Genomic DNA, 11504 nt, shown 5'->3' on the forward strand with positions numbered 1-11504 from the left:
AACACCAAAAACACCACTCTTACAACGATAAGAGGTTTGGTAAGCCAGAAAAAGCGCAAGACCGAAATACGGGTGGCGACGCCTACTTGAGTTCCCGCACCTGGGTGCTGTGACGTCTTGGATTTTGATGGCATCTTCTAGGGCCTACTAAATATATATAGTGGTACAGATTGACCACATTGTGTTTTAATGGAACCAAATATTAAACATGGCAAGTTTCGGGAACCTTTATTCAGCCAACGCGGCCCAAATGCGAAAACATACTTTGGAATCCCTGACGTCACGCTGACGTACCGGCGCTGGGGTTTCGGCGCGAAATTCAAATACTGATACTTGGACCTCCACTTTCTCATCCAATAATCAAACTATTTTTTTGAAATGACTGTCTGTATGGTTCTCAAACAATGCTCCGTTAGTCTAAACTGATTTATTGTTTCGCTTTAGTGTCCCTTTAAGCCAGTCTCAGTCGACGTATACAGCAGTGCATCCTGGTATCGGCAGATCCTAAGGGGGACCTGGACACTAGCTGTACCCTTTGTCCATTCTGTGCAAATGATCGTGGCAATAGCTGGCATCCGCCCATTGTTCTTCCACAACCGAACGTGAAACTGAAAAGTGATATCAGCCCGGTAAGCAGAGGAACAGCGCGTCACCAGGTGGATGTAGTGATTCTGTCGAAGGAGCCAAGTATAATACTGCACCAACACACTTCGTTTTACAGGATGCGGACACTAGGTGATTGCATTGAGATAATAAATTTCTCTAGTGAGCTGCCTAAGGTTAGGCCTTCTTATCGAATGTCTGGAAATTATTGAGCAATAAGCTAGCGACTTCATGCCTTTAATTAGCAACTGGTGCCTCAGCGCAGCAGCCGTAGCTCCCCACGGAGGTGAATTACTTGGAACGGTACATCTGCCTATCTCGCTCTAGACCCAAGAATGCATGAATTTATTCCTTATTTCGAACAGAAACGATTTTTATACAACTTCGGATAACGAATAATCGAATGTAAACTATTTGAATCATATCCCAAATTTCTTGCATTCACACACCCCCAATTTACATCCTTTCAATCGCGTCGTCTCCAACATTTCTTACGCTTCTCAACGACGGCCGCAACGCAATGACCACTTCGCGACGAGTTCTGCTCCGTATGCGCCACGCTAGCGACGCCGAAGCCACCAGCGTAAAGAAGCGTCTGACGCCCTTCTCCGGGGATCCGTGACTAGGCGCACCCAGTCTCGGAGGCTCCAAGTTGTTTTTCGCTTGGTTACGCTCCTGTTCGAGAGATGACGCCAGTTACTCGCGCGTTCGCGAGAGTCTCGTTAGCTAGAGAAGGCGCGACAGTTCAGGAACCGTTAAGAGCCAGCAACAGCTGCAACCTGAAGTAAGAGTTCAAACTCGTTCTCCATGTAGGAAATCGAACTTTCAGGTTTCTGTTTATCTGCACTGTTTGCTACAGAGCGTCACTATCGTTGCCATCATCATTATCGTCGATGCCGTCGCCGTGCGCGTGCAGACTGGCCATGAGACCTCGGTTCTAGGAAGAAGCCGTTGCTGTTGCACACCGTGGATCTTCAACCAATCCCTGACTGTGGGTACGCGCCACAACCACCCTAGTGAGCAACAACAACATCTTCAACGACAAGTGGAAACGCCATGCCGAATGTGCGTCGAGGAGTTCTGCGTTGTCTGCGGGACGCAGAGATCGCCGGCGTCAACTGGCGCCCGACGCTGTTCGCCGAGGAGTTCCTGCACCCGCACGCCTGCTGCCTGTGCCAAGTGATCCCCAAGAACACGATCTTGCTGCCGTGTTCTCATGCCCTGTGTGAGACGTGCGAGCGGGGCAGCCTGCGAAAGAACGGCTCCGGAGGCGCTTGCCCGCTGTGCGGGGAGCCGTTTGACGAGGACGAGCGCCAGGTCATCAAGCTTTCCCCGAAGAAGGCCAGCAACCTCAAGGTGATTGTTTAGAAACACGTAGCGCGTTTTATCGCAAGGCCCGTTGCCTCGCCCTCGCGTTGCTTCGCGTGGGCTCGTGACGTTTGTATTACGCAGTTGTCAAAGCGCAGTTGTGAAAAATGACGAGGCTGATCGAGGTGTCTACAAGTATTCACGCCATATTCAGCAGTGTTGCCGTGACAAGCGCGATACCTCGCCGTAGCACATTTGATGGATTTCGATGCGCTGCTTTTGGCCCACGGGTAGACGCTGTTTGTATGCTGCATTACGGCTGGGTTATGTTGTATATGCTGGTTGCTGACTGTTCTCAACATACGCAGCTGTATATTTCGCTTAAAATGTCCGAAAAAAAGATTTGTCCTTACCGCTGCACTGTTCTTTCTCAAACTTAGCAGCAGGATCACAGTTTGGAGCCTACTTTGTTCAGTTCTTTAATGAAAAGAATGTGAAACTGCTTTCGTCGATGGGAAAAATGGCTGCTGCGAACACTGCGCTAGCATAAACTTCTGTCACCTACCTGCAACTGCGGCAGGAACGGTTGCCGCTTGATTCCTGCTCCTCTGATACACAGGTCAACTCCCCCCCCCCCCCCTTTCCCGTCTTTTCGGACGGTTGCTTATTGACGCTGCCCGCAGGAGGCGACAGCAGTTTATGCTACCTAAGGTCCCTCGATAAAAGAAGTTTATAAGGTAGCGACACTTATTGTTCTTTACGCGTCCTCCTGACTCTCGCGCTCACTCTCATTCTTCTACTTTATTCGAGTCTGTAATTGGTAAATTGCTTGCACATGATGTTATAAATGGCTAGAGTTCACATTCAGGGTGTGTTACAATTCTGGCCAGCATTGGAGACAGTCTACGTAGACAGCTAACGAGACGGCCGAGACAGCTTCGAGGCCAAGTAACGGAACGTGTTTCGAGTCGTGTGGAAGTCTTATGGAAGACGCTACCGTGACGTGACGCCATCTCGCGGCGACAAGGAAATGTTGGTACACATAATTTCTGTATTTTATCTCCTTGCGCCTGGAAACCTATAAAAACACGATGTAGCTTACATTAAGCGCGTAGGATAGCGTGTCTACGTTTTCTGTGCGCAGGCAACCTTACTGTTGCCTTTCCAAGCGTCCTGCTCAGCCGCCATCTGTAATGGACAGGAACGTAGCCTGCATCGTTCTTGACTTCGATGCTGTCTTTGTGAAGCTGTCTACTTGGACATCTTTGTGAGAATTGGAACGAGGTTTAAGATGGCCGCTGTCCACTTAGCTGTCTACTTTGTCGTCTACGGCGAGTATCGGCACACAGCCTGAATATAGTGCAGAAGGTTTAAAACTAGTGCGCATGCGGCAGTGATCTGGTCGGAGTTCTGCCAGAAGGAAAGGCGTAGTCGTAGTCAAGACATAGGACGGTGTTTTATGGTGTGCTACGGCAGCTGGCATAAAAGAAAGCACTCGGCGCTATTACAATAAACTGCATGAGAAGTTCCTTCCAGCTCTGGGGAAGCTACTGGCGCCTCGGACAATGAGGAAGGCGAACATATGAAAATGGTTTCGTCTGCGCTTTGTCGCCTGCTACCGACGCCTGTAGCGTCTTACGTGTCCGCAGTGTCCGTCGTTGCGCAATAATACGCAAATGTGGAGGGGTAGCAGGCATACGAATTATATACAACTTGTGCAAGCACCTGCGTTCCCCTACCTCGCTGCCTTCGCTCTGCTAAACGCCGCCTATAAGACAGAGTATACTCCACTGAAGGCAAGTTTGTTTTAGAGCGAAACGGCCGCCTGCATTGTAGCCCCGAAACGGCTGCCAGGCCGTTGGTGAGAACACGCAACCGGATGCAAGCGTCGGTGATAAGTCACACCTACTAATGTTTCGGCGTTGTAATTGTAGGCCGCGTTTACTTGAATGAGGGGGCTCCATTTGATTTGCAGCACACTTTTTCTCAGCAGTTCTTTGAGATTTGCTTAGCCGACAACAGGGGCAAACGTACTTCTGAATGTGAACTCGTGCCGCGTCGTCTGCTCGGCGTCTAGTCGGCGTTTACTCCTCACCCTCATCACGTACCGTACAAGAGCGGCGGAGGAAATAATGATGCAATGAACAAGTAGGCTTTTAAAGCGTTCCGCAGCGTCAACGCATCATCAGCGCTATGGCTGTGGCGCGATCTGCTAGGTTAAAATCAAACCCATTTTATATCTCGGCATCGTCTGTGTAGGCCTAACAGCGTCAGAAAGCTGATCACAACAACAACGACAAAACACACTTAAGGTCCTGCTCTCAGCATGAAGTGAGGCTAAGCGATGGCTGACTTCACCTTCTGTTCCTTGCCATCGGAGTGGAGAGCAAGTAACCAGCGTGAATTTGGATCGAAGCGGGTGCATGCGAGACGCCTTTGCTAGTGGTATAAAATACAACCTTCGCAGTATTCACAGTTAGACTGCATAGATTATGCTTTCTTATATAATATACTTTCTATTAGATAGTAGACAAAAGTTTAATCTGTGTGAAATAATGTTTTTATGAAAGTACAGTTCATGTGAAAGTAAATAAGTATTCCTATTTTTCTCTATGGCCTTATTAGTTTTGAACTTTCTTGGGGTCGCTTCTGTACAGTGACGGAGAGGAGTTTGGAGCTGGAAAAGACTGGAGCTACCTTGAAAATTTGTTTTATCTAGGGACCTTAATGATACTGGCCGTCTCGGCAGCAGCTTGCACCCCCATAAACGATGGCAACTTCGCATTTTCCCCCGTAAAAACCAGGCAATAAACTGTGCGAAGTGCAACAATGAACGATGTAGACTCCTAAATGCAATGTTTCCGCGAAATTAGAGCAGTTCAGCAATAAGGGGAAAACATTTTTTTCGAACATTTTAAGTGAAATATGCACGTCCCTGCACAGTAGCCTTCCGCTTGCCTTTTGTTATATACATATCTTGGTTTCAAGAACGCTCCTATTTCCGTATTTCCAAGCGTATATTCACGCTCCCTGGCACTTTGATGGTCAAGCGCTTGTTTCGAGCTCTTGCTGTGACTGGAACCTCGGCTGCTAGCTCGCTGGAAACGTAGTGCGTGGGATGAAACGCTGGTTGCGGCTGACCGCTCGCGCACCTTAAGGCCAAACTACACATACGCTTGCAGGCGCGTGAAAGATCTCGCCCACTCGCCTCACGCATGCGCAGATGGTGCAGGACAGATCGTACGCGTCGAAGTACGGTCCGAGCCCAGATATCCTCTCCCGACAAATATATACTCCATCTCACAAGTACCTTGCAGGTGGTGGGGCTTCCGAGTTCTCGAGGTCTTGCAGGAACGAGAAGGCCCTAAGCCATTCCCGGAGGCGCACCTCGTCCGGTCTTCCTCCACGGCCTCGTTCTGACGAGTGCACGCAGCAGATCGCCAGATGTAGCAGCCGCCCGCTCGTTGCCATTCCACCGCACAGAGACCATGCGGCACCGCACCACTCAGTTAACAGGAGAGGAAGATTGCAGGTGATGATGATCGTCGCTAGGACGGTACCGCTTCCACTACCGTTGGTAACTGACCTCAAGCGCCCATGATGTTCTTATCGTTGCCGTCGTTGAACTCCTCTTCTTGGGAATCGTCGTCATCGTCGTCTTCGCTGCCGCTGCCGCCGGCTGGCGCCGACGAACCGCCGTCAGAGTTCGAGACTTCGCCTTCCTCGGGCTCGAACGAGGACGACGCGCCGCTCTTGTTCTCGGCTTTGCTACCCGATGAGAGGTTCTTCCGAGCCGTTTTCTTCGACCGCTTGCCGTTTCGTGCCTTGGCGGCTCCCTTACCGTCGACGGTCCAGTTGTCGTCACTCTCCTACGTCTCCGAGTCACTGTGCTGAGTCTCCGAGTCACTGCGCTGGTGCAGTACTGTATCGCGTTGGTGCAGTAACCGCGCCGGCAGGTCCCTTCTCCAACGGTGGCGCCGGGAGCTTCAGCAGCGCGTAGGAGACCGCTCCACCACCGCGTCCCATGCCAGACCTGATGACGGTGACAGAACAGGAGCCGGCGGAAACGCTCCTCAACGAACGCCAGAGCTGCAGCTCGCACCGCGGAGATGGTCACGCACCAGGCCAGGCAGGCGTCGCTACTGACCGCGGAACGGGCGCCACCCGCCTTCCCCACGATCATGGTTCGTCCCGGAACGCAGCCGGGGCCCCGCGTTACGGGCGCCAATGTGGGAACGGCGCGGTCCCTCAGTCCGCTCCAGCAGGCCCCAGTCCTGGCCGGCCGCGTCCAAGAGCGCCCAGTCGAGCCTCGAACCGTCGCCCGCGCTCACGAGTCACTTTGTCCTCCAGTTCTTGGACTGCTTGCTTAAATGTATAATCGAGGATGAGAAAGAAAACAATTAAGTGAAGTTAAGTAGTGTACACGCGTGTTCTCTTGTCACGCTTTGTGCTCGTGAGCTGTCTTCTTCAACGACTGTGGCGGTGATAGTCGCGTCGCTTCAGTAGCAAATACTTACGCATCATTTTGATAACTCCCACGGGAGATCCTGCGTGTAATGTTTTCTTCATATGCGCTCTCAAGTCAGTGTTTCAGCTATCGTCTTTTTTTTACCCGTTCTTTTTCTTATTGTGGGATTTCGAAAGCTGTCATTCCAACTGTGAACAAAATTCTTTCAGCCACCGTCATTTCGCAGACGCACAATTTTGACGACAGTAAAGGGTGGCCAGGTGCCATTCCGATGGGAATAAGTTGGAACATTCCAGCTTCCCTAGTATGCACTTTCCAGGTGAACTCGCACTTCAAACATTGGCGATGTGTCCTCATTATTTATCATGAAAACTGCTACGGTCTCCCCAGTGTACTCATAAGTCCTGAGAGAGAGAGAGAGAGAGAGAGAGAGAGAGAGAGAGAGAGAGAGAGAGAGAGAGAGAGAAATTACAGAAAGGCAGAGAGGTCGGCGTGAGCTATAACTTGCTCTGGCCTGCTACTCTACACTGGGGAAAAGGGACGGGGAGGGAGAGGGCTGATGAATGGTGATGGTATAAGGAAGAGATGTTCGCATAGCTGAATCATTGACAGGATGAAAATGTCTCCATCAGGACGGGTATCTGTCACAGCCATCAGCAATGTCACATGTGCCAGTTGTCATGACGCCGAAGCTAGGACGCTTGATCAACGTTGAGAGAGAATACACATGGCTGCCTGATGACTTCAATTGCTCGCCTTAAGTGACAGTTACGGTGGCCGCGGGGGAAGGACCCCAGCAGCATAATAATATTCCAATGGATGTATCTGGTAATTAGACCGCGATAAACGTATATGCCACGCCTGTTGAACATTCCCTTTATTCCGAGCTTCGAATATCTTGGAAGTAATTTTGCTCTTACCGCTCGATCTGAAGTACCGACTCAATATATCGCTGCCCGTGTAACGTGAACAGTGGGATATGTTTGACGTGACGCCGTCTCACTTTCGAAACAAATTCGAAGCCTCTTATTGTTATCTTCTTTCTCTATTTCGTAGGTGCACTGCTGGAACCATGCCCAAGGCTGCCGCTACGTCGGCGTTCTGTCAGCCGTGCTCGTGCACTACGAGCAAGAGTGCACCTACCACTCGACGCCATGCCTGGGTTGCGGCGAGAGCGTCCTGCACCGAGACTTGCCGAGGCACTACAAGTCCGGCTGCCGTCGCTACAAGCTGCCCGGCAAGTGGAGGCAGGCGGGACAGGGCGACGCAGGCGCCGCGGGCGACGGGAGCGCAGCTATCCCCGCAGAGCCTAAGCCCGTCGTAGACGACGCCCAGCTGTCGGCCCTGCAGAGCCTGATGAACGAGCTGACGCGCCAGATGAGAGAGCTCAGCCAGGCGCTGCAGAAGGCGTCCGGAACCCTGTTGGACACTGAGCTTGGGCTGGACAGCGAGCTGTCCGAAGCTTTGGAGAAACTCTCCGTGGCGTCCGGCGAATCGGCCGACTTCGAGAAGCGCGCACGCCTGTCGTCTCAGTCCTCAGTGGCTTCGGCAGATCTCGCGAGTGGTGGCACTGGTGGCGATAAGCGAGCCGGCACCGGCGCACAGGTGACGCGGGCTGCTCCCGTGGACCAGGCGAGTAGGGAAGACAGTTCCAAAGCCGACGCCAAAGCCAAAGCAGAAGTCAAAGCTGAGGCCAACGTGGAAGCCAAAGCCGAGGCCAAGATTGTGAAGAAGGTCGCGATGCCGTGGGCCTTGGAGGAGAGGCACATCCTCCGCAAGCTGGAGATCGTGGCCAACCACTCGCTCCACTACCTGGAAAGCCTGCACCAGGGAGCCGCTCGTCCGGGAGCTGCGATGACGAGCTACGAGCTCGTTCCCCTGGGATCGAACGACACGATCGACGCGACGCTGTGCGCGATCCCGCGCTGCGGCCGGATGCCTCGCCACGCGGTCTACCGCTTCAGCACCAAGGGCATCGAGGAGCTGTTGAAGCCTGGCGTGTTCGACCTGAAGCTCTCCGGCGCTGCGACGCGTTGGCACCGGCGAGTGCTCTTCTTCACCGTCATCCTCGCCTCGCGCGCGTCGGAACGCAGCTTGGAAGTGTTCGTCAAGTGGGGTCGCACTCTCGACGCTGACCGTCAGCCGCCCCAAATCTTGAAGGTGGCGGTTGTCCACCGCGATTTCCTCAGGTACCGCGCCTTGGAGAGGGGGGACACACTGCCCCTGGATGCCGTTTTTCTTCCCGGATTCCATCTGAAATTCAAAACGAGCTACGCGGATCTGAAGGATGACAATGGCTTCATGCAAGACGGAGAGCTGAAGATCGAATTGGTCATAGGGGACTAGTCCGCCTATTCCACTTATCAGCATCAACTGTACACTCGTCGATCAAGCGATGCACTGTACGCTCGGTTTCCTTTTATCAAAGAACAGCCAGCTCCTTCTTGCAGTCATATTGCCATCGCTGAAATTTTCATGCTCTGAAAGTTAAGTTGCCCCTTTGTGGATTGACCAGAACGTCAACCCTTACTTTAATGCAGCAATGATGGACTCTGCAGCTTTCAATTTTATACCACGTTTTTTTTTTCACTTCAATAAACTTGATAACTTGGCTCGGCTCTCCTCTCTTGGCTGCTGCAGAACGTTTATTCTATGACCACATCGCGCTGATTTCTGCGTGGGCAGCCAATCTGAAGAATAAGCATGGGAAGGGTGTGTAGTTCACTTACTTCCTTTAATTTATGCTTTCTCGATACAGAGGTGTGTACTTGTAGTACTTTGTGCAAGGGAACTGCACAGAACAAAAAAAGAAAAGCCGGCCAGATCGCTTTCAACAAAAGATCAGCCATACATATGTTTTACATGACGAGGGTCTCGAATCCGGCAACATTGATGCCTTCAGGTAGCATGTGTGGGTTTATTGACCGGTTGCGTTCACCCAAAAAGATCGCGTTCTCGTGACTCCTGCGCCAGAAAGGATGTTCAACATCCGCCGCCAAGGTATGTAAGTGGTGGCGCTGTCTAACACTCCCAGGGTTCTACTAGAAAACAAATACCCAAGAAAGTGGAAGGGGAAACGGCGCCGCGGCAGCTCAATTTGTAGAGCATCACAGGCGAAATGCGAAGGTTGTGGTATCGTTGCCCACCTGCGGCAAGTTGTTTTTTCATCCACATTTTTTCCATTAATTTATCGTGTCTTCATTTATTGCACACAAGTAATTTCCCCTATGTTGTCCTTGGTGTCAGTATTTGTTGGCTTCTTATGATATTACTAATAAAAATCGAGCCCCGCGGTTAACCCCCTTTCTGGTATATATAAATATATATATATATATATATATATATATATATATATATATATATACATATATTGAAAACGCTCGTGTAGCATGCTTTTGCTGATAAAATTTCATTTTGGACCAAGATAGTTTAATTTAGACGTATATGGCCGACTTGGAAAGCGATCTTCGCAACGCCGCAGGGCTGGTATTTGCAGTTTTCTTGTTAACAGCCCTTAAACAGTAGCTAAGCGGACGAAGCCTGCGCCTGGTGGTTGTCGCTATGATGCAAGTAACAGCCCGCCGGCTCCGACATTTTTCGGTGCGCCGCTGGCAGCTGCAGGCGCAGTCTTATTTCGGAGGTCATGCCGAGGAGCAAAGCGCTTTGTCAGGCGTCACTTCCGGCGAGCAGTAATGACGGCGTATGTGTTTTTTTTTTTCAGTTTTGGTGTCAACACATCTCGTGGCGCACCGGCTCATATTTCAAACGCCAAATTTTGCGTGGAGACTCCTCTACAATATCTTTAACTAATGAGTCTACGCGGTCGGTAATTTTTTTGCAATTCGCATTTAAAGAACCCTAGGTTATCAAATTTTATGCAGAGGCGTCCACCACGGTGTTCATCGTGTACGTTCGTACAGTTTGGAGAGGTTAAGCGCCACGATTCTACGTCGCGCTTCGATGGGTGCCTATAGTGCTGTGGCATGGTCATCGACCAACTCGATGACGTTGAGGCAGAAACCTGTCTTCTACGTCCCTGATAAGGTGTGTTGCCTACTCGCGACATGTTACCAAGTCGGAGTCAATCATACAAGCTTTACAGTGACCTTGGGGCTCACTTTGATGCCCCTTAGTCCACCACCCCGCTCTAACACAAACACAGACAGACGCACATACACGCACACACACACACACACACACAGAGGTGCTCGCATGTTTGACCAAGACGGTAAATCTCGGCCTAACCCCGAAGTTATAACCCTGACTTCGAGCACTGCTGGACGTCCCAGACCCTTGTACCAATACGAGTGATTGTCTAGCTTGCGTGCCTGCGACTGACACTGGGTGGTTTCCTACCCAACATTGGCAGACAACCGTTGTCAGGGGCCGCTGTTATCAGCGAATGACTGGAGAGTCAACAATACCTTGGTTTCGGCGTGTTGGTTCATCTTGACAGATGGTGGTGGTGGTAACAACTTTATTGAGACTCTGCTCAGTTATGATCTGGCAGGCCCGAGTCCTAGAATGGCCCCTCACGAGGAGCGACCCTTCCGGCCCAGGCAACGAGGGCTTTTTGTACTTTTTCATCCGGCGTTCTGAGCAGCTCTTCCCACGTCTGTTGTGAGGGAGCTGGCAGGAGCGGCCTGGGAGGGGGTAAGCCCTCGCACCCCCAAAGAATGTGATTTTGGGTAGCCAATGTTTGATTTGTGCAGTTTTGACATATTGGGTTCCATTGCCCGTTGGTAATTATGGCTAGCCAATGTGGGCTGGGGAACGATTTAGTTTGGATACGACGCAGGATCGAGGCTTGCGCTCGCGTGAGGCTTGCGTTTGGAGGCGGGTAGATTCGCCTTTTTTGCTTGTAATAGTTTGTTATTTCGTGGTATGTCGTCGGTGCCTCATCCATGGGATCCGAGTCTGAGGGGCACATCTCCCGGTTGATTAGACCTCGGGCAACCCAGTGCGCCTCCTCATGACAGTTTTCATGAAAAAGCGCAAAGACGAAGACAAAAAACCACACATATGACAAGACGGGCGCTGATTTATGCAGGTGATGGCAAGGTCGATTGTAGCCGCTGATGAGATGATAGAGCACATTGCAGAAATAATTTGTTGCAACAATGCC

General features: G+C 51.2%; 1 protein-coding gene across 1 annotated transcript; it reads left to right on the plus strand.

The window, feature by feature from the left end:
- The first annotated feature begins 1320 nt into the window (after positions 1–1320).
- On the plus strand, positions 1321–8991 carry LOC126528138 (uncharacterized). Its single transcript, XM_050175998.2, has 2 exons — positions 1321–1959; positions 7436–8991. The coding sequence occupies exons 1-2, from the start codon at positions 1660–1662 to the stop codon at positions 8723–8725; spliced, it is 1590 nt and encodes a 529-aa protein (XP_050031955.1). The 5' UTR covers positions 1321–1659; the 3' UTR covers positions 8726–8991.
- The last annotated feature ends 2513 nt before the right edge of the window (positions 8992–11504 follow it).

Source organism: Dermacentor andersoni, chromosome 9 (genome assembly GCF_023375885.2).
Source record: "Dermacentor andersoni chromosome 9, qqDerAnde1_hic_scaffold, whole genome shotgun sequence".
Lineage (NCBI taxonomy): Eukaryota > Metazoa > Arthropoda > Arachnida > Ixodida > Ixodidae > Dermacentor > Dermacentor andersoni.

Bases quoted from the DNA above. Each gene is read 5' to 3' on its own strand.
- LOC126528138 (XM_050175998.2), top strand. From the start codon at position 1,660: ATGCCGAATGTGCGTCGAGGAGTTCTGCGTTGTCTGCGGGACGCAGAG. The intron at 1,960-7,435 runs GTGATTGTTTAG...TCTATTTCGTAG, and splicing joins AGAAGGCCAGCAACCTCAAG to GTGCACTGCTGGAACCATGC.